We start from the raw sequence: 22,673 nt of genomic DNA, 5'->3' as shown, positions 1-22,673 counted from the left end.
AGGCACAGCCTGGAGCCTGTAGGGGCTGGGTGCTAAGGACAAGGCTGAGGACAACCTGCTTAATCCAGAGGTTGAAACCAGCACAGCTTCACTCCCACCTCCACATGAAAGAGCAAAAGCCAAGGGAAACAACCCCAGCTCCCAGCAAGGAGCCAGCCTCATTTCACCCCTGGATTTCCCACTTGGTGCTTGTTCTTGGGTCAGTGAAGGCTCATTTATCAGTGGGGGTTTTGATCCTGCCTGGTTCAGCATCCTGACTTACCAGCAATTTTCTCAGCACTGATCTGATCTGCAGCTTCTCTGCAATCCTGAGTGGCAGCAGGATTTTTTTTTTTTTTTCCCCATCTGGGTCTGCCTGCCCAAAACCTGGCTTTCTCAGTGAGGTGAAATGCTTTTCCATCCACCCAGCAGTGCTACCTGGAACTGTCAGAGCAGCCCAGAGGGGAAGAGCCCTCGGTAGATTGGCAGCAGATGGTGCAGCACACAGCATCACATCAAATCCTCAGGGCCATCCTGGTGCCCCAGATTCAGCAGTGCCATCATTCTCCTGCCTTGCCCACTAAGGAGAGATGGTTCCAAACCCTGCAGAAAAGCAGAGCATGGTTTAATAACAGAGAAATGTAAATTGAGCAAGCAGCACGRGGCCTGACTCCCTGGCAGAGCACCCCCTCCCATGCTGCTGCCTTCCCACGTGCTCTCCTTGTTCAGCAGCTCTGCGAGCAGCATCAGAACTGGGTGTGCCAGCAGGTTCCTGTTGAGGAAAGGAAACTAGAAATCCTCCAGAAATCAGGGCTGTCAACTCCTCGAGGTTACTAAAACAGACCAAGGACTCAGTTGCCCAAAGAGGCTGCAGAAGCACCCCCACCACGTGCTTTTWAAACCCATCAAGGTGGAGTGAAAAGCCTGGGTCATTCTGTCTCCTYGCTCTCTTCACCCCCTGCTCTATCTTTGCAAGGCCACTCTCCACCACTGCTCCCATCTGACTTTACCAGAATTCAGAAGGATCTGAGCAGAAGCTTTTCTGCAGGGTTTTTTTGGTTTTTTTTCCCCAGCACAAGGTGTTTTATGGGAAATAAAACACCTTGAGGTGTTCCCTTTGAGGTGGKAACAGAAAGGCTCCTTGTGCAGGAATCCCACTGGAGGTGGGGAAGGGCAGGACACCAAGGGCTGCATTCAGCCCTCCAGATTTGATCAGCTGAACTGTTTTACCTCACAGAGAACYGTGGCCTTTGTTGGGTATGTGCTGCATGCCAGGCTTGTCATTCAGCCAAGCCCAGCAGGAATCAGCAGGCGTAAGATTGATGCACCTGCTAATGCAAATCCCAAAATYTCCTGGATAATGAGAGCGAGCACAACCATCAGAACCTCCAGGGAGAGCCATAAAAACCTGTCCCTGTRTCATCATCGGTTCCAGGAAACAAAAAATGCATCAAGGTCTATCAAGTCGCCTGCACACACACTYATTGGCCTTCTAGGTGACTTTCTATGAAGCTCCTATTTTGAGCAGTGATCAATTATGCATTTCAAGCCATATGGCACCTTCATTCCAGAAGGAAGGCATTTTGTCTTGAAATATGTAAGCTAGAAAATCTGCTGCATCCTGACAAAAATGCAACATTGCCAGTTACTCACAGAAGCAGAATCATTAAGGAAAAAAAAAAAAAACCAACAAGGTAAGTTTAGTCAGACATCCAGTTTTCACCAAAATACCTCTGAAGAGGAAATGGACAACTGCATGTGCACTTCCAGTCTTCTTTTAAATGAATCTGAGACACAGCTTTGATTGGGAAACCTGATCCAATATACAACATTCCCAGTTTAGAAAGATCTTTTCCAGAATGGATTTCCTCCAGGCACAAAATCATTGAACTCCTCTGGGGTCACTGGATAGATATGCTACAGACATGTCAGCACTCCTGCACACTAGCAGAAATATCATTCCCATCCTAGGAATTATAGATGAGAAATGTAGAAAAATACTGCTCTCCAGTGGAGCCAGAACACCCAAGGCACTTCTCAGAGCAGCAACAAGTGATGCTACAGACATTTTCTGTATGGCAGAGGCTGTTYCTTTTCTCATAGCCTCCTACAAYCCAGGTTTCATTCCAGAGGCTCAAYAAAAATARTGTTGCCTCTCAGTTCTCTGCTTGGAGTGAGGCAACAATCAGGTGAAATTTAAGAGGTGCTTTAACTCTAGCTGCCCTCACCTGGTTAAGCCAAAACCAAAGGCAGCAAATTCAGCAACAATCCCTCCCCAGCAGAGGCACAGCCTCACTCTGCTCCTACAAAGGACTTTGGACCATGGACCACTTCCAGAGCAAGCGCACGAGGCTCTCTTTGTGTGGGCTTTTTCTGTGAAAGCACACCCAGAGCTCTGGAAATGTTTATTAAACCCTTTCTTCCTGGTTCTGCAGGTCAGTGTGGTTGTTTGGAGRGATACACCTAAAGCTCAAGGTCTCCCAGGAAGACGGAACGATGGTTAACTCGCAGCAATGTTCTCTCTGTAAATAACTGCTGTGATCAAGGTTAAGCTCTTTGTGGTTGAGTGGATTTTAATCTGAGCAAAGAATGTGTGGGCAAAGCTCTGCTGATCCAGAGCCCTCCAGGGACTCCCTGGGACGGATCCCAAGCAGCTGGGTGCCTCATTAGGGTGTGAATGAGGCTTTGCTGCAGAAAAGCTACAGGAAAGACAATTACAACTCGCTGGCTTATTGATTTCTATTGCTATGGCAACAGCTCACACAGATCTTCACTCCACACTTCCCCCTGCTTCGGGCTATCCCTTCCACACCTGTGCAATGACATCCAGGYTGGCAGTCTGTACGTCAATCCCAGCTGAACCTCGATTCCCACTGCTTTCCCCATCTCCAGGTCGCAGGATCTGTCAGCAGGTGGAGCTGGCACAGCCAGCCCCTGGCAGGCTGCTGGCAAAAAGATTGATGCACTGGTGTGGGACCACTCCCACAGCACAGCAGCTCATCAAATCCACACAGATCTGCCAGGAAATCAGTGTCCCTGACAAACTGCCTCCCCTGGAGCACAGAATCCTCAGTTCAGCCTTTCCAGAATACAGATTTTTCCCAATTTGGTGACAGGCTCCTGGAGAGGTTCCTCTTTGGGTTGGCTATGAACCTGCTGCTTTCATTTAGCTTAAACCCGGCTGTCAGTTTAAAGAAGCACAAACCTGGATACCRAAGTAATGCTAAAATAAAGGGGTTTCTAATGGAAAGGTTTTAATTAATGATCTGTATGTTGGAATGGAATTAACTGAAGAGCATTGTGGGAACTCTCCCAACATGACACTGGTGTTGTTGGGACTTGTCCCATTGCATAAGTTGGAAAAATCATTTGACCCCAGGTCTGGCATTAATGGGTTTTCCTCACCACTTCTCAGCTGCCTTAGATCCCAATGTCTGATGWTCCTCAGCAGCTCTGAGCTTACCTTACAGCTCCACTGAACACATTCTGTTCTGCAGCCAGTCCTTACAGCCAGGAGAGATGTGCCTCTGAATTTTCAGCTATCCACTCACAGCTCTTGTCCCGGCATGAGGGGACAGCAGCTGACTCACTGTGCTGGGAGCAGGATGAAATGTGCCCATGGATCTGGACAGGATGAGGATGTGATTTTAGGGTTGGTGAAAGGTGCAAATCTCTCACCCCCACAGTCCCTATGAGGGTGGCAATCACTCAACACCACAAAAACCTTTCCTCTGTTACAACCCCAGGACAGAGCAGGAATCATTGTCTCAGGAAAAACACAGATGGAACTGGTGAAGGAACTGCTTGGCCAAACACAGGGCAGAGCAACATCCAAAAAATGAAACTACCACTGATAACAGCCCAGATTACTCCCCCACCACCGGTGCATTCCTTCAGACCCACCAGGAATTCACTTTCCCTTRTAATATTCAGGGAGCACAGGAGCATGAAATTTGATTTCTTTCTTCTGAAGATGCTGGAGATTATTTTCATTCTAAAGAAAGAAAGCTCTTATTCAGTGGTTTAATATAAAGTCCTTTAGTATCTGTAGCAGCAACACAATCTCTGCTTTCTTTTCTATAAATGTACTAATCTCTGCAAAGGATATAATTTGAAGAGTAGAATGAAGTGGAATAAAAATATACAGCAGAGGCAAATGTCCTTTTCARATAGGAACCTGCACTCTGTTCCATCAGATAGACAGAGCAACAATTTAAATCTCAGCCCCAACCATCAGTAAGAAGAGCAGAAAAGGTTCTTTCAGCCTTCCCCAGAACTGGGGATGAGCAGATGCACAGGGGAGAGAAGCAGAAGCAAAAGCAGACAGCAGGGGAGGTGAGATACAGCAAAGAGAGGACACCAAATAAAGAGGGAAGCGTTGGAGGCTGCCTTGGCAGACAGAGTGTGCATGACTGTCTGCAGGCCCTGACCCTAAATGCCAGAGCCAGACACACAGAGAGAGGATTCACTGGGTTAAAAACAAAAACAAAAAGAGCAGGGGTAACAGGGCAGAGCATACAGTGGAAAATATAGCCAGTAGATTTATAAATTTACTGCCTGCTTGAAATTTCTAGGGGGCTCAAAGGCCAAATTATTTCTGCTTGAACTCAACATTAATTAAGAAAGATTCAATTGCATTAGAGCATGCAACTATTCCACTATTCCCAGTTAAATGATGGAAAAATTAGGTGAACACCTGCATGATAAATAACAGCAGAATCACTCTCTGATGGGTGTCTGGAACTTGAAATACTCTCCCAACCATGATGGAAGATTAAATGACTGAAAAATCACCCCACCCAAGGACTCCCACAGTGCTCAAGTACCTGCCACAGCAGGGTGAGATCACCCCAGGGATGGGGTCTAATACCTGTATATAATAAAAAACAATTTTWAAGTAAACAACAGCTTTATTTCCACCTGAAAAGTAACTGCTGTGAGCAMCAGTGCTGCCYACATAAGCTTAATTAGTAGTTCAARACCTACACAATAAAGGATTGTTTGGTTTGGGTTATTGTCCTCTTAAAATAAGACTTCACTCTTCTTACAGAGACTTGGAGAACACTTTGGGCTATAACTGTTTTCCTGCTAGAGAAATTAAAAGAAAAAAAGTTAAGAAACACTTGTGCAAAGCAGAGAAAGGCAGTACTTTTGCTCATTTAAAAAAAAAAAAATCTTATTTTGGGAAAATTAAGGAAAAAAAAGGCTCTTTCAGAAAACACTTCCTATTGCAATATGAACAGAATGTACAATATGTACTACATTAAGAAGCTTTCCCTTCATGAGGAGCAAAGTTGTCTGTCATCACAACTTCTCAGGTTTTTCTTCTGATTTCTCATTTATCAGGTCTTTAAATCCCAATTTTTCCAGTGGTTCATTAGCCATAAGTTGCCTAAATAAAAAAAGAAGAAAACAACAAAAGAACATTTTAGAGAACACAACCAATAATAAAGAGAACAGCAGCATTTTCTATTTAATTTACTATTATTCACCCAAAACAAATSCAAGACATCTATACAGAGTGACTGCTATTTAGCAAGACCTCAGAAACTTCAGTTTTAGAAAAGAAGCATTCAGGGATTATTGTTTTTTTCTCCTTAATAGTGGTTTTCCAATTAAATGTGTTGTTTCCTGATTTTAGGTAGTGAGTAAGAGTTTCCTCAGAAACTGACCTGAGTCCTGGTTATCTTTAATTAACACATTGCATAAGAGCTTCCTAAAATTCTACCAATGCCATTTACATTTTCAAGTGAATACGGTTTTGAACAGCGTTTGTGGTGCCACCGAACTTTGCTGTAGTGATTTTCAAATTTGTTTTTAATCTGCTTTCCTCACCACCAGCCCATGCAGTGTATTTCCCCTAAATATAGGGAAATTTATGCATTTCCCACAGTTCCCTGACTTCCCCTTGCACAGAAAGCATTGCAAAGCAATACATGAATGGAAACATCCCTGGAAAACCAACCACCAACACTCTCTTCACTTGAACKGAGCAACAAGTTAAACTTTTAACTTGCCATCTTGAATCAATTTCTAAGGAGCTAACAGGCAAAATTATTCCCACTTGAACTCAGTTTTAGTTAACTCTGTTGCGTTAGTGCATGTAAGAAAAATACCACTGGCTCTGATAATTCATGGTTAAGTTACACACAACACTTTGAGCGGTCTGGAAGACCTACTCAGATTGAGAATACCAGGCAGGAGAGCAAAGTRAGGGACGAGTTAAAAGTTTAACTTGTAACCACAGCTAGGAAAAAAAAAAAAAAAAGCTTCACACTGGCCGTTGTGTAGGGTGGAAGCTGGCCAGGATAACACGCAAACCACAAGCCGGGTAAGCTGCTGATGCCACACGGGGCACCTTTTCCCTTCATGGCCAAACAGTCCCCGCTGTCCCCGCGTGTGGCGGTGTCACTCGCCTGTCCATGCGACACTCCAGGTAGGCCATGGCGCTCTGCCGGCACGCCGCGCTCTCGTAGCCGCTGTGGCGGAGACACTCCATGAAGCGCTCCTTGAAGGCGCTGCACTCCCCTGTAAAACACACAGCGAGATCCGTGCTCGGGGGTGGCTCTGGGGTGGCCCGGGAGTGGCCCGGAGGTAGCCCAGGACCGGCCCGGGGGAAGCGGGGCAGGCCCGGCGCTAGGCCGCGGTACCGCACCGAAGTGATCCAGCGGGAACGCGCCCTTGTCCGGCGGCCGCGGCGTGAAGCTCTTGGWGCTGAAGTTCATGGCGGTGGACATGTCGCCGGCGGAGGGTTGGACACGGTGGCTGTGGTCACTCTGCCGGTCACTCGCCCGCTCGCTGTGGTCACTCGCCCGCCCGTTCCCGCCGCCGGGGGGAGCCGCACGCCGAGCGCATCGAGCGGGTCACGTGATCACCGCCGCGAGCAGGGGGCGGGGCCTCGCCGCCATGGAAACGGCGTCGCCGTTGCTATGGCAACCAAAGCCGGCGGGAGCGATGCGCGCGTTGCCATGGAAACGACGCCGCCCGCCATGTTGGGCCSGGCCCGCCGGCCTTCAGGGMTCCGGCAGCATCCGCGAAATAAACSGATTCCYYYKCAYAAAACCCGKGTTAGAGCCCGCATTCGCCTCTGAACGCTCCSGATGGTTCTGGTGTTTGTCCAKGGYTTTGATGAGCCTCGTGGGTCSCTTCCAGCTCAGGGTATTCTGTGATTCCTTTCTGAGAGTGATGGTCGTGGGCTGTCTGTCTGTGGAGGGATCGGGAAAATCGGTCTGTCCCTGGCATTTGTACATTGGGAAATAGAGGGGGAAGAGCCAAACGTGGGGTCTGGTGTCAGCAAACCCCCTCACACAGGACCCAGCCTTATGGAGTCTTTCCTGTTTCTATCCAGGGCTGAGGTCCGGCTCCTCATTCCCTCTGCCCAAAGAACAGATTCCTCACCAGGCCCTGCTGAGCTCTGGGTCTTGACTTAAAAGCCCATTTTGTGTGCCCAGCTGTGGCTGGTGTGCGATCCCAGAGCCCTGGGGATGCAGGATCAGCTCCCTTGGAACCCAGCAGGGTTTTGGATGGGCCACCCCCATTCTCAATCATCACCACCCATTGTGGCCAAAATGTTGTTCCTCATCCCCTGTTAATCCTCATGGTTTAAGCTGAGCTCAAACCCAACAGAGAGCACTGAGTTGATGCCTCCTACAAGCAATGGGAGAGCACACGGGTTCCCATCATGTGGTATAAACGCTGAAGAGATCTGTAAAATCAAGCAGGTTTTGGCAAATGTTTGAGAAATAGCGACCTTCAAGATCCTCAAGATGTACAACAAAGAAAAACAGCCCTTTTGCCTGCAGGTTTACAGCACAAGCTCTGCAGATTCACAGTCTCCTTCATGAGAAATAGATTTAATTTAACTCACCGAGTGTTAACTGTGGATTATGCTGGTATTTTTTCTTCTTTGCCCATAGCTGCACTTGGTTTAAGACAGTATTTTATCTGTTTTAAGTTGATTTTCTTTCAATTAAATGACTGAGCTAAGCAGAAAGAATTCAACGCTGGGAAAAAAAAAAAAAAAGAAATAGCTTCAATTTTTAAGGACACCCATTATGGAAATATTAACTGCAGCTCCGTTTAAAGTGTCTTTTGTTTATGCTTTGATTGCTTTCTTATTACAGTATTGAAATTGTAAATGGAAAATTACACCATGTTCTATTACATAACCAACAGGTTTGCACAGCTTGAAATATAAGGTTTTATTATTAGGTTTTCAGGGCTGTGAACAATAGATGGGTTTTACTATACAGTAAATAGCACTTTTCCACTTGACTTCGTTACAACACTTAATGGGAATAGTGAGATACTCCTCTTTCATAAATACACACAGAAAACTCTCTCCCAGATTTCAGACAACTGAGCAGCAGGGAGGTAATTTTGGTTTGTCTGGACAAGTTTAACTGAATTGTCAAGGCACTTGGTTTCAGCAAAATGCCCAAATTACGTTCCTTACCTTCTGTCACAGTGGTTGACTTGCTGATTCCCCATCTGATGAAGGAAGAAGTCAAAGGAAAAAGATGTGCTGAGATGGCACAGTGGAGTTATCCCCAGACAGACAGCAACAACCCTTTGCAGTTCTGTTTAAAACCTTTATCTGGATGGTGGAATTAGGTGCACCCTCAGTGAGTTTGTAGATGACACCCAACTGCACATGAGTGTGGAAAAATTGTTTTCTCAAACATTGGAATGGGCTGCCAGGGCAGAGATGGAGCCACCATCCCTAGAGATATTTAAAAGCCATGTGGCACTTGGGGACATGATTTTAGCAGTGGCCTCAGCTGTGCTGGGGGAACAGTTGGACTCAATGATCTTCAARTTCTTTTCCAAMAAAAATCATTCYATGATTCTCTGCAAAAGCTACATCAACTTGCTATATTTTATTATATCCAAATGGATTTTTTTTGCCTATTCATTAACTCAGCGTTTTTTGGAGWCTTAAATGTTGTTACTCAAATTCAGGGCAAGTATAGTAGCAGGTGTTTAGTTATTATTACTTAATGTTTTTATTGAAAATTCCAGTTGTATATTCTAGAATTTCCTTTAAAGGTGCAGGTTGTCATGCAATCTAATACACATGCTTTAGCAATTTAGGATATATTTTTCCCAAGGAGATCAAATGAAACCCCCATTAGATAATCATTGTGAAGAAAAAAAAAATCCTCATTTGTGGATTAAACCAWCCAGTTCCAAAAGAACTCAACAAAAACAGAGCCACAAAGAGCAGTGCCACAAACAGAGAATTAAATGCTTTTCACACGTTACCTTTCAAAGGAGTGAGAGACTTTGACAGCATCAGGGAAATCTGAAATAGCAGCTTCAGTGAGAAGGTGCCCATTGTACAAGGGAGATCAGCTAATTCSTAAGGCAGGCAGTGTTTCACACTCTGGAGTCCTGAGCCCCTGCCAAAAATCAGAATGCTCAAATTAGAAGACTTCCCAAACTAGGGAAAATCATGGATCTTGCTCTTTCAAGTTACACAGCTTGATAGACTAAAAAAAAGCCAAAAATCCTTTGCTTGAATCAGAGCTCTTCATGATTAATTATGGACTAAAATGACATTTTAAACTCTGCTTTTCCAGTGTTGCCAGACAGTGCTGAAAATTTGTTCTACTATTGGTGTTCAGCCATCATCTGGACAAACATCACTTCAGAAGGAGTTATTACACACTCACCATTACCTTTTGGAAGCACCAAGTTGAATAATGCTTCAAAGAACTTTTATTCATTTTYAYGGGCAGGGTAAAGTCTGTGACTTCYATTATCTTCYCTCTCACACCACACTGCCTCCTTTAAAAGCCTGCAGACTCAAATTATCAGGTAGTTAATTGGAAAATAATTTATTGACAGGCCACGAAAGGCTTGGAGCAAAGCACTAGGAGATTTCGCAGCTTGACTTGGGATACCTGCAGGAAATTAATGAGTTGAACAAGACCAAGCACATTCAGATGCTGGAATTTGTGCCCTTGAGACTGCTGTTCCCAGCCCAGGCACAGAACACACCTCAGAGAAACATCCTTCCAGGATCACTCATTCCTCCACCTCTCCTCTGTGAGCCAGCTCTTACATAAGGCCTCTTGCTACATCGCTGCCACAGGCTGTTGTAAACCATTTTTCTCCCTTTTAATTCAGGTTCCTAGACGAGGAAAAATGCAGAATATTGCCAGAATAGTCTGGGGAATGGGGATTTCTGTTGTGGGTGATAAATGGAATATTATTGTTTAGCASTTACAGGGAAATCGTAGTTTCATGCCAATAAGGTCAGGGCCTTAAATGTTATGTGCACTACAAAGATGTACAGAGTGATRGAGTGATAGCTCATTTTCTGTTATTAATGAGCCAAAGCCTCATCAGGTTAGAGAAGAACATTATGGAAATAGCAACGCTGCACTGAGAGGCGAAACAAACCTTCATCTGAAATTGCTCATTGCAGTTCTGGTACATCTGAATCCACATCTCCACCTGCATCAAGAGAGGGGCCTAAAAATGAGATGCTGGGACCCTGGYTCTGTAGATACCAACTAATTCTCATGATATGCCTCAAATTTCTCTTGGATTAATACAATTTGTGCAATACTTTGTTGAGATTGACTGAAGCCAGAGACCCAGAACAAAAAATCCTTGGAGCTATGTTGAGGCATTTCATTTATCAGTTGTATTTTTAAAATCAACTCTTCATAACCTGACCTACTCAATATTGACTTCCCAGGTCAGGCTGGCTTGATTTGTTGGTGTAAATGTAGATCTGGAAGATCATGGTCCTAGCTACACTTGCAGGAGATTTTACTGCAAATATTTTTTGTAGAGATGCATATTCAAAAGTACATTMCCAGCACCAAAGCCAAGGATGTCCCATGTATTTTCTCACTGAGTGAGACTCATGAAGGAATRGCATCTATTCAGTACCAGAGGGAGGCTTTTAAAGGCAAAAACATTCCCAAGAATGGTAAATGCTTAATACAAGTGGGAAATACTCTCACCTGTATTGAGTCTGTGCACAAGGACAATGCACTAATCTCATGCACAGATATTTTTATTTTCTTCTCCCAATGACCAGACTCATCACATACAATCTTTCAGCTCAGTATATGGGGGAAAAAAAACAAAACCAGGTATCTCTTTAAAAAAAAAATGCAGTGAAATAATAATTTTAAGAAATATTTTTCAGGAGTCTTTCTTCCCAAAGTAGATTTGTGACCCACACTGATTCATCAGATAAATGAAAAGAAATTAMCAAGTCATTTGTATAAAAATAAGCTTAGTGAACACTTGAGATACTAATCACTACCCTGCAGTGATCCTGTAAAAATACAGATTTGCAGGGTGGGAAGAAGTGGGTGTGATCCAATAAAACAATGCAATAATGATGAAAAATTGAAAGAGGTCAGAGTCKGAAAGCTTTTGATTTCTTTTTGCACTGGCATTTGTCAAGGCAAGCAAAATCCATTAGCAAGGAGCAGCCTGAGTTTTAACACATCTGAGTCTTTAAAAATGTTAATGTTTAATAGGGTGTGCTCAGGCTTTATATATCCCTGATAACAATGCACGGGCTGATAGGCATCTCTGAAGGCTGTAAATCAGTGCAGGGCCTTGCAAGGCACACAAGGTRTTCATTCTCAGGGTTTATTATGTTACAGCACTCATTGACTGAATTATGGCCTCGTAACAAGCCTTTCCCTGCATTATCCRATGGTTTCTGTGGCATTGTTTAACCCAGATCCCATCAGGAGGTGATGTGACCTGCTCCAGACATCAGGTACAGCCTCATTTTCCAGGAGGAATTGATTGAGCTGTGCCCACAAAATGTGCTCACTTGAAGATGGTTCTGCTCCAGGCTGGTAAAGAGACAAAGATGTGAGCAGRGAGCAGCATTTTCTCCCCAGTGCTGTTGGGATGCCTCACCTGCAGGTCTGTAGCTGTGGGTTGTGCTCAGGATGCWTGCTGGAAGTGAAGGGATGTGAGGAAGAAATGAAGATGAGGGCATCACACAAGCTGTATTTTAAAACTGCAAAGATTTTCTCCCTCTGGAGAGCTCATCCATCATTTCTCCCAGGCTGCAGGTCCATGGGCTCACTACACTGTCACCAGGTACAGCCTGAAGCTTCAAACAGATTGGAAGTTCTTGGGAAGGTGCTCTGGCAGCAGCCACCTCTACTCCAACAGGGCTCTGTGGAAACAGAAACAACAAATTTCCTCCTTTGGTACCCAAGTGGCCCCGTGCAGGGCTTTTTCCTCTCTCTTACTGCATATATAAAGTCTCAGTAGTCACACCATTTGCTCAGAGAAGAATCTGTCAGAACAGGAAATGTCTGGGAGAGGAGGGTGCAGGCCAAGACCTCACAGTTGTGCAGCAAATCTTGAGATGGACATGACCATCCATTGCCCTCTTTTCTTTGTCCACCCTGCCTGGTCCCCTCTTCTGCACAGGAAAATGAAAAACTCCCCTCTGATAACTTGKAGAGCAGGCAGACGTGCAGGCACCTCATTCATGTCAATCTAGTTAGACTTTATTGATTCCCCTTGCCTTTGGCTAATGTACTTTTATTATTATTAATAAATAATCATCATTTTTTCCATCAGCAGAGCCTGCACCGGGGAGCCTTGGAGAATTCTAGCGAAAGAATTATTAAACAAAAGATTTCTAAAGGGTTGAACAGCAGCACAGCTCAGTAATCTTCCAGAATCTTCAACTGGGGAGCAAAATAACCCCACTGGAAAATCTGTGAGAGCATCAAATCTGCTCCTTCCCCCAGAGCCAACATTTCTAAGGGTGGCTCCCTGYTGATGGTCACTTGTGCTGTGTTGTCACCCCCTGAGGATGCAGAGGGTGGGGGTGGCTCTTGGGGAGCTGTCACAGGGCACAGAGTTGGGACCCTGCCCTGCCAGAGGACCCTCTGACCTCTTTCAATTTTTCATCATTATTGCATTGTTTTATYGGATCACACCCACTTCTTCCCACCCTGCAAATCTGTATTTTTTTACAGGATCACTGCAGGGATGTGAGTCAGTACCTGCAGGGCCGGAGCTGTCTCCACGTGCTCCTCCTGGCTGGCAGCTCCCTGCTCCATCCTCAGTCTGATCCTGGCTCCTCCCAGCTGACAGGGATTCGGGATCTCTTTCCCAATCTAAACAGCCYGGAGGGGCAGTTTCTCCTGAAGGATTTCATGCAGCTGTTCATAAACAGAGAGAGTCATCACTGAATCCTGAGCCAGGCATGGCCATCCAGGCACAGAGCCCTGAAAACTGCAAAATAGTGACTGAGGGGGTTTCAGGGGAATTTTGGGATCGATGGTAGAGCATTTTGGGACAAAGGCAATAACAATGCTAGCAATGCACACACTGTGTCACTCAAGGAGGTGATTTTAGTAAAGGGAATCAGAGCTGTCTCCTGTAAAGAGATCTGCTCCTGTCAGCAATCCTGAACCAGCACATCTTGGTGCAACCACCATTCCAGCTTCTCCATGGCCAGTTTTGTCCTCCCTGAGGGTTTTCTTTCCAGCTGCACCCCAGGCCCTGCATTTCTGAGGGTTTTTCTTGCTGTGTCCTTCTTGCTCCATTGCATCACCAGGGGTCCAGCTGGCTCCTGTGACCTGGCCCAGTGACAGCAAYCCAGCAGGGTCCAGTCCCTGAATTCTGACCCTGAAACCACAGAGAGAACAACATGCCCATAACACAACTTTTCACTGGCAAACAAACACCTTGTCCCAGTGCTAGAGATGAAATAAAAGCTCCAGATTACGATAATCCATGGTTCAGAATAAAACAGGGTGTTTAATTTGGCAGGAAAAGGGAGTACATCTGGTCTRAGTGGATGTAAACAAGGCTGCAGAGTCCTTTTCTCTGTGCAAAGCCACTTCCCCAGAAGGTGTGTTCAGACAGTGACAGGAGGGCTATAAAGGGACCCCGAGATGCTCAAACCCAATCTGGATTTGGACATGGCCATGCAGAATTTCCTGCAGTACCTGGGCTCCAGCTCTCTGCTCTTTTTGGCAGCAGGGCTCTTTGCTCTCCTCTACTTTCTCTCCAGCTCCAAGAAGTCGGTTTGCAATCTGCCCCCTGGGCCACGACCTCTTCCTCTSATCGGAAACCTGAACGTGGTGGACCTGAAAAAGCCGTTCCAGTCACTGACAGAGGTAGGGACCAGAGGAAAATGGGCAATTCCTGGAGTGAGAAACACAGCTGGGAAAATGCACATGTGGTGGTGTTTGCTTTGTGTGGAGGGCAGCCATGAGGTTTGGCATCCAGGCAGGATGATTTTACTTTCAGAGGTGCACACACACATACTTATATTTATATACATAAATATAATACACACACTCCTTCCTTTATGCACACTCAAGTGTAAACTCCCTATCCTACCCATTGCAATCTGCTCCAGATTGTTGGTGTTTTGAGTCCTTCAGAGGCTGCAGGTAGAAGATTTGAGTTGGGCCAGACTCACTGCCACCAGAGCTCTGGGAAGGATGGGTGGATGGAAGGGATAAAGCAAGAAAAGGTCTCAACCCCACAGCAGAGGGCAAGGAGGGGTCCAATGCACACTTATTTCCAAAAATAATTATATTTCTGCAATGCAAAGCACAGCTCTGCCTCCCCAGCCCTTCCCCTGCACACTCTGCCCAGGATTGTTAACGACTTGATGCATGGATTTTATAAGTCTAGCTAAACAAATTGCTTTTTCATAAGCAGCTCCATGGATACTAATATTTCCAAAAGAGACAAAAAAATAAATAAAGCCAGGGGCAATGTTTGTTTCAGACAGTGTCTGCTGTGTTCCCATAGGGACCTGGGACCAGTCAGTGAGAATTCAGATTTTATCTGGTTGCTGTAGAGACAGTTGAGGTGCTGTGAGTGGCCTATCACATGCCCTGTGTGAATGCTGATTACTGGACACCAGGATGGGGTAAAATTGTGCCCAGAGAGCTCCTTCAGCCACTTGAAATCTGCAGTGAGAGGGCAGTGCAGACACTGAAATCCTCCAGTTGGCTGCAGAAGAAAGGGCATCCTGTACTGCCAAAGAGCAGAATTCCTACAGCAGGCACACAGTGCTCATCTCCCTTGATTTATGATGCAGAGGATTGTGTGGAGAGCAGTTTGGATGGGTTTCTGCTCCTGAGCTCCCATCTGATCCTGGGGATGTTTGAGGATGTTGGTATGAAACTATTTCTGAACTATTTTTGGCAGTGCTGGGGGATTTTATGACACAAACACCACGTGAAAACACCGGATTATATTCCTATAAACTACCAAGAAGATTTATTTGGCCTTTCAGGCCTGCCACATCCAATGCTTGTGCTGTTGAGTAAAACAAGAGGCTCAAATGCAAGGAGATGGCCTTCCAAGAGGCTCAAATGGTTTTCCAAGAGGCTCAAATGCAAGGAGATGGCCAAAGGAAGGTTTGGAGCAGCTGTGATTCCCTGCCCCTGGCTCTGTGAGCTGCCAGGGATGAAAGAACCGCTGCTAATGTTATCTCCCAAGCCGTCAAACCACCGTTTGATGAAAACAAATTCAATTTGTCCGCTGTAATAACAGGAGCTGCTTCTAATCTGAAATTCAATTTGTGGAATGTATCTAATGCATAGAAAATGGTAACCCAGGCACATCAGAAACAAGAAGACATTTGGAGTGGATGGCTTGCAGTGTGTTCAAACCAAGTCTGAAATACCAAGTGAATGATTAGCTTGTCAAAGCCACCTTTCTGGGTAACAGATGATTCATATTTAATTTGCTATAAAAGCCTAACGCTCCTGTGACATTATCTATGCTTCCTAGTCGGATTCAAGTTTCTGGTGGCCAGCAAATAATTTCGTGATGACTTCAACACTACCCACCTTGCCATAATTAGAGGCGAGTACTATCCTGAAAGAAAGAGTTATTGTCTGCCTTTGTTTTTGCAGTGTTTGTGGCTTCAGCCTCCAAGGTGTGTGCACACCCTGCTTGCCTCAGGTCACCAGCACTACAATAAACAGGCCTGCCTGCTGCAGCATTCTCTAACCAGCCTCCCAACGTGGTGCTGCTGGCCTGTTGCTGCAGAACACCACAGGAATGCAGTGGCATTTTATTGACTGCCCTGATRGGAGCAGTGATAGCAGACACCTTGTTGTGCAAACAGGGTGCAAGCAGAGATGCTGGCAATCGATAGCTGCTGCTCACTGCTTGGATTGCAGCAGCACCTGGAGACTCCAGGCAGGGCTGAGAGGCTCCTTTTGACTAAAAAAACCACCTAGGGTGGTCAGAACGAGTGTTTGAGTCCAGATCTGGCTTTGAATAAATGTATTTATTCACTCTRACAGCTCTCCAAGATATATGGCAAYGTCTTCACTGTGCATTTTGGACCCAGGAAAGCCGTGGTGCTGGCTGGATAYGAAACCATCAAGGATGCCCTTTTAAATCATGCTGAAGAGTTTGGAGAGAGGGCAGAAATACCCATATTCAGGAAAATTRCACAAGGAAAAGGTAACTGACCTTTTGGTTGGATAAGTTTTGTTCATTATATTCTCACAGCAGAGTATTKTCCTCTTACAGATCACTCTGTGATCTTAGGGGGAACCAAGAAAACCTTACAAATGTTTGTGAACCTCACTGACAAAAGGATGTTCCACCATCATTTCAGGCATTTCATTCAGCCATGGAGAGCTGTGGAAAACCATGAGAAGATTCACCCTGTCCACACTGCGAGACTTYGGAATGGGAAAGAGAACCCTTGAGATCCGAATCCTGGAGGAAGTAAACTCCCTTATCAAGTATTTTGAATCCTACCRTGGTGAGTGTCAAGTGTTTCATCCAGAGGCAGAGAACAGGTCTAGCAGAACAATAAAGATTCATGAACGTTTAACTCTGAGCAAGTGGTATCTCGTGGTTAAAGTTCAGCAAATGCTGCAGTGGGTTGTTGAACAAAGGCCTTAAAACCCCAAAACAGTTCCTTGCTCTGCATTTTGGGTGGGGAATGAGTGTTCTTTGGGAGCTCAGGACTGCATTTCCATAGGAAACCAGACTGAAATGAGCATAATCACATTCTCATTTGTTTTCATTGCTTGAAATACAGGGAAACCATTTGATACGAAAATGATACTCAACAGTGCTGTATCCAATGTCATCTGCTCTATTTTGTTTGGAGAGAGGTTTGAATATGATGATCCRGTATTTCTAACATTGCTGAAGCTGATAAACCAAAACACTAAGCTGTTGGGCTCCCCCATGGTGCTGGTAAGGGCTTAATTTTATATTTTAGCTTTTAGTTTTTTTGGGGGGATATCCTGTTTCCTGTGTTTGTTCTCCTGGCCTCCYACATCTTGCTTCTTGAGAATAAGAACATTATCAGCCAGTCAGCCTGCACAGAATCACATCTGTGGTTCTGTATCTGCAACACACAGATTCCCAGGTCCTGYACTCAGTCTGTGAAGCTTATTAGTAAAAGTAAAAATGCCCCAAAGTCTGCACAAAAGGAACAGCTTTACCCTCTTTGAAGAGCAGAAGCACAATCCCAAACCTGCCTCCTTGAATTACAGAAAGAACACTCTATTTCTGCAGGAGTCCAGGGCTTCTTGGACTGTAAAAGTGGGGAAATTATAGCCTGAAATGTCAGGGCATAGGACAAGGGACCAGCAGTGAGATTCAGATACCAAWATGTGCTCAAAAATGCCACTTCACAGTAAGACTCCTCTTGCTCCACAGTTATATAATTTCTACCCATYCCTTGGATTTCTCTCTGGAGCTTCCAAGACCGTGCTACAAAACATCCGTGAATTGAATGCTTTTCTCCAGAAGCTCTTCCAGGAACACAAAGAAGAGCTTAATGAAAATGACTTAACAGGCTTTGTCGATGCCTTTCTGATGAAGCAAAAGCAGGTACTTTAAAGCTGATTCTCAGTGTCTTTCTGTTCCCTTAGCTCTGACTTATTCTCAGGATTGGTCATCTGTCAGGGGCTGGGAGTGAGTGGAAACAGAAGAGCTGCAGAGAGCAGAATATTCAGAGCTCATACTCACAGTGAGCTGTGCTGTATTCACTCCATGTCCCCACTGGAACTGCTGGTTAAAGGAATTTGGTTGTGGAGACATCCCACATGGGTGGAAGAAGTCACACACAGGGAGGAGATCATCCCAAACCTTCCTGCAACAATGGCACAGTGAAAAAATGTGTGGCAGTAAATGATATGCAGACCTGGGGGTTACACCTGTGCTTGGGAGCACACAAATTCCACACAGTACAGAACAAATGTTTCATTTTCCAGCACATTTAAAGTCACAGAAAGCCAAAATGCTGATAAAAATAGTAACAACACAGTCACACACGGGTATAATTTTCTGTCGAAGTTATGGTGATTCCCCACATGTTTTGAAGGAGTCAAAGAAACCCCACACTGCGTTTGACAATGGAAACCTGGTGTTCACAACCCTGGACCTCTTTGCTGCTGGGACTGAGACAACATCCACAATTGTACGCTGGGGGCTGCTGCTGATGATGAAATATCCAGAAATTCAGAGTAAGGACGACAATCCCTCGTACAATTTGCTGTTGCATGCTTAAGRCTTTGGTTGTGGAAGGGAGTGGAACTCATTCAGTGTTGCCTAGAGTAATTATTGTGAGTGCTCTGAGAGAGATAACAGCCATTGACTTTAGGAAGGAATTTTATTCAGGTGGATTGCAGTAAATCAGCCTGAGTGGGAGAGGCTGAGGGGCAGTCCAGAGTTCCAGTAAAGCTCTTCTGTCGTTATTCACCTGCAGGCTACGGACTTACTGACGTCATTAAAGGTCTCCTCAGGAGCTGATCCTGATCTGRTTTCTGTTGCAGGTTATGGGGTAACAAAGGTGTGTAATGAGAGCCAGGCATGTGATGGATGGTGGTGACTCCATTCAAGCTGCTTTAGCTCCAAACAAACGTGAAAGAACCCCACCATGCCCTGGCTAACCCACTGCTGCCCTCCCCAGATATTTACAGTTTTCCCTTTTCTTCATATCTGCCAGACTAGTAGCCATTTCAGTTGCAAGATGAGATTGTTATCAGCTTTTTAATCCTTCCTTCYCTCCAAGGAAAGATTCAGGAAGAAATGAACCGTGTCATTGAACCAGGAGAGCTGCCTAARCTGGAGGACCGGAAAAAAATGCCTTACACAGAAGCAGTAATACATGAAATACAAAGGTTTGCCAACATTGTCCCCATGGGTGTATCACGATCAACTCCCAGCGATGTGAATTTCCGAGGCTTTGTGATTCCTAAGGTGAGCTCTGAGAATGATGCTGCTCAGATTCCTCACAGTTTTGTTCAAAGCAGATGAAGAAACAGATAAATAACTAAAGACACGGTGATGCATGGTTTAATCTGTGCTGTGACCCTTTGCCTTGGATCCAGGGTAATTATTATAAACATACAATGGGTTGTGGTCTGGTACAGCTGTTTGAATCACGGATAACCAGAGATTTAATTAAATCCCACTGRTTTGAATCTTTCATGTCAAATGTGGAACTTTTACCCCAACACCTTCATTGAAAGATCTGACTCTGTAAGAAAGGAATGTTTTGTGGTCCAAAACCCAAAACAGAAGCTACTGAAAACAGACAGAGCTCCAGTAGGGAAGGGAAAAATTCCCCAGTTCTATTTTTCATGTCTTATTTGCCTCTTCACGTTAGAAAAAGGAAAAGAGTCTGGSTCAAGTAGGGGAATGATCTCCCCTTCCCTGAGTTTCTTTGACCCCTTTCAGGGTACTGAGATTATCCCACTGCTGACCTCTGCTCTGAAGGACGAGTCACACTGGAAAACCCCRGACCAGTTCAACCCTTCCCATTTCCTGGATGCCAATGGGAACTTCATTAGGAGAGAAGCATTTATTCCATTCTCCATAGGTAAGAGGGATGTGGGTGTACCTGGGGCCAGCCTAGTGGCAGTTCCCTTCGATTATTTCAGGAAAATATGAAAGCCAGGGACACAGAACAGAGGAGAAGGGATTTATGATCATTTCTCCTGTCCACWGTTGCTGTAGGTAACCATGTCTTTGGGAGAGCTGGGACACACTGAACTATTTCACATAACTATGAGCTTCTGTGTAGTCTGAGACCAAGCCAGCAGCACCTCAAATATACAAAGAGAAGGAAGGGAAAATTTCCTACCTGAGCAGCCTGCTCCTCCAGACTGTACCTCCAGTTCAGAAGGCCTCAGACATCAACACTAACAATTACAATGCTGATCATTAACTTCTCCCCTGGTTTTTTCAGGTCGAAGGGCTTGCCTTGGTGAAGGACTGGCTAAAATGGAGCTGTTCCTCTTCTTCTCGAGCTTGCTCCGCAAATTTGTTTTCCAACCCCCTCCAGGAGTGGATAAATCAGATCTGGATCTCACTGCAGATGTTGGCTTTACCTTGAMTCCCATGCCTCACCTGGTTTGTGCTGTGCCCTGTCAATGAGCAAACATGCCATTAGAGTAGTGAACACCTCAAGCTTGAAAGCAAATTTAGTTACAGCGGGGAAAAGCTGTCTGTCCCTGAGCTTTAGGGGAAGGAAGAYATTGGGCACTGTCCCTTTTCTCTCATTCATGACATTCTCTCCAAAAGCTCTTGCAGTGTCTGTATAATGCAAACCCTTCAGGCAGCACTGAGTTCTGCTCTCAGAAAYTGAGATTCACTCCTGGAACAGCACATCAGAGATGCTGTTTTCAGGACAGTTYCAAAGAATTTAAATGCCTTCAAATCTCCTCTGTAGATGTAACCCATCAGAGCTCACCCCTGRCAGCCTCCATGGGGAATTTCTCAGCCCAAAGTCCAAGCCTAGGGCAGGGTTGGTTATCGATGGCCCAGCTGGAGACAAGAGACACCCAATGGATCAGGAAATCTCCTGGGGTTGTTGTTGAGCTGAGCCTTGGACTGAGCTCCCATTGTGCCTTATCTTTATTACAGAGCCCCAGACACACGGGTGTAACATGGGCTGCTGCCAGGACCCAGGCACGGGACAGTTATCAGAAAACATCTGAGTGCTTTGGGAAGTTTTTTCATTTACAGTTTGGTTTTTTTTTTTCCAACTCACAGCAGGAACTTCATGCTGAACAGCCTGTTTATGATGGGGCAATGGAGCAGCTTTCTGTTCTGCTAGGAAAGGCATTTCCAGCACTCCCTCAGCCCTCCTGGCTTCATGCTGGCTCTGGCACTCATCCAATCCCTCCCTGGGCCACTTTAGACCCCTGAACTGGCACAAAGGGAGCACCATGGCAGCTGAAGGGCTCCTGAATCAGCTGTGGCAGTGCCAGGGCAGTGGGGCTGGGGATGGGCAGCAGGACTGGCCACCAGRGAGCCAGGACTGGCCACCAGGGAKCCAGGACAGSCTCAACCCYTGCCCCACTGGCACCTCAAGAGCTGCATTTGCTCAGCAGATCCTCTCCACCCTTCACAGGGAGAAAGAATCCTTCAGGGAATGAATCAGCTGCCCTAAGGTTGTAATTTCTCACTCTTTCCACTGTCTGCAGGGTGAGCCATCACCCACAGGCTCCTAATTCCCAATTTCACTCTCAATTAGCAGGTGTGCTGTGATGAACARGGACAATATTGTCCATTTGCCTGAAAATGGGGCAGCTATGGTAAACCYACAACATAAAACTAAAATCACTGTCATCTAAACCTGATCTGTGCTGTGAATGGAAGGAAAGAAAGGAGAAAGAATATGAAGAGRTGACAAAGTAGRGCRGYCTCTGGCCAAGACACTGACTCGATYAGCTCAYATGAGTAAAGGCAGCACTCTGATAGTTGTTCTGCACCATATACCTATCCTGGGGCTGCACTTGGACAGGGGCTGTGCCCCAGCCCAGCTCCAGCTCCTGGGCACAGCTCAGGGAGAGCTCAGCAAGCTCTGCCACGAGGAAGCCTCTGCTGCTGCRCTCGCTTGCGTTTGTTTTGCTGTTGCTCTATTTGCAGTCCAACTGCTGCGAGCCGGGCCTTATCACCTACTTAATCATTAAATATTTTGTTCTCTTGCTGTTGCTCTATCTGGTGTGACAGCATGAAGTTGAGTTCGGGTCAAACTGATAAAGCTGRGCTGCGCCACCTTTAATGCACCCACACGAGAGAGGCGAGCACAGGGCAGCCAGGAGCACAAAGAGTGACCARTGCTCATGGCCACAAACATCTCAAAGGGAATTGCTGAATTTCCAAATCCAGAGAGACACAGCTGCTGTGTGAGGCAGGATGTGGCTTGGCACAGCTCTCTGAGTGTCCCCTAAGAGGGTTCCTGTGTCTCTTGCTCACATGGAATCATCTCAGGATGATCTGAGTTATCCGAGGGATGCGCTGCTGGTCAAGGATGGGACTGGCAGGGATGGCACAGAGATTTGGGGGATTTAAGTCAAAGGATGCAGGGCTGGTGCTCACTGGCCCAGGCTGGCTGGCAGTGGTCACCTTTAGGTGGCTGACACCCAAAGCTCCACGTCCCCACCAGCACCAGCCGGGTCACAAACGGTGGCAGAACTCCATGTGGGCACAAAGGATGGAGGAGAACCAGGCCAGGAGCACCCTGAGGGGCTCGGCTGCCCCAGGAATGCACCCAGAGCAGTGTCAGCCTGGCAGGTGTTCTGTGCTCACCTCTGTGTGCTCAGGCAGGGCAGCACGTAGCCAAACACCAAACACGTACCAGACACATTAGTGAGACAGGAATTTCTTGTCATCGCAAGACTTTTACTTACCTTTGTCATTTTAATGCATTGCACTCAGAGCCTGGCTTG

The 22,673-nt window shown here is 45.9% G+C and overlaps 2 protein-coding genes and 1 long non-coding RNA gene across 4 annotated transcripts; 1 reads left to right on the top strand and 2 right to left on the bottom strand.

Moving 5' to 3' along the window:
- Window positions 1–5,280: 5,280 nt before the first annotated feature.
- On the bottom strand, window positions 5,281–6,957 carry LOC130583117 (cytochrome c oxidase assembly protein COX19). Its single transcript, XM_057382238.1, has 3 exons — window positions 6,635–6,957; window positions 6,396–6,507; window positions 5,281–5,371 (listed from the first exon to the last, which is right to left on the bottom strand). The coding sequence occupies exons 1-3, from the start codon at window positions 6,714–6,716 to the stop codon at window positions 5,284–5,286; spliced, it is 282 nt and encodes a 93-aa protein (XP_057238221.1). The 5' UTR covers window positions 6,717–6,957; the 3' UTR covers window positions 5,281–5,283.
- Window positions 6,958–7,621: 664 nt separating this feature from the next.
- Window positions 7,622–13,181, bottom strand: LOC130583118 (uncharacterized). 2 transcript variants are annotated; one of them, XR_008966401.1, is made up of 6 exons: window positions 12,990–13,181; window positions 11,881–12,145; window positions 9,660–10,114; window positions 9,244–9,380; window positions 7,847–7,982; window positions 7,622–7,684 (listed from the first exon to the last, which is right to left on the bottom strand). It is a non-coding gene; the product is annotated as an uncharacterized LOC130583118 (long non-coding RNA). The 2 variants fall into 2 exon arrangements; XR_008966402.1 differs by having other exon boundaries at window positions 9,660–9,778; window positions 12,990–13,175.
- A 659-nt stretch (window positions 13,182–13,840) lies between these two features.
- Window positions 13,841–20,373, top strand: LOC130583114 (cytochrome P450 2K1-like). The gene is made up of 9 exons (XM_057382236.1): window positions 13,841–14,111; window positions 16,269–16,431; window positions 16,589–16,738; window positions 17,021–17,181; window positions 17,650–17,823; window positions 18,317–18,458; window positions 19,007–19,194; window positions 19,675–19,816; window positions 20,186–20,373. Exons 1-9 carry the CDS (start codon window positions 13,887–13,889, stop codon window positions 20,371–20,373), a joined length of 1,533 nt encoding a protein of 510 aa, XP_057238219.1. The 5' UTR covers window positions 13,841–13,886.
- Window positions 20,374–22,673: the final 2,300 nt, after the last annotated feature.

The sequence above is a fragment of the Malurus melanocephalus genome, unplaced genomic scaffold (genome assembly GCF_030028575.1).
Source record: "Malurus melanocephalus ecotype Western Australia unplaced genomic scaffold, MMel_1.1 scaffold_557, whole genome shotgun sequence".
Lineage (NCBI taxonomy): Eukaryota > Metazoa > Chordata > Aves > Passeriformes > Maluridae > Malurus > Malurus melanocephalus.
Note: the sequence above shows the minus strand (reverse complement) of the source record. Positions and strands in the feature narration are given on the sequence as shown.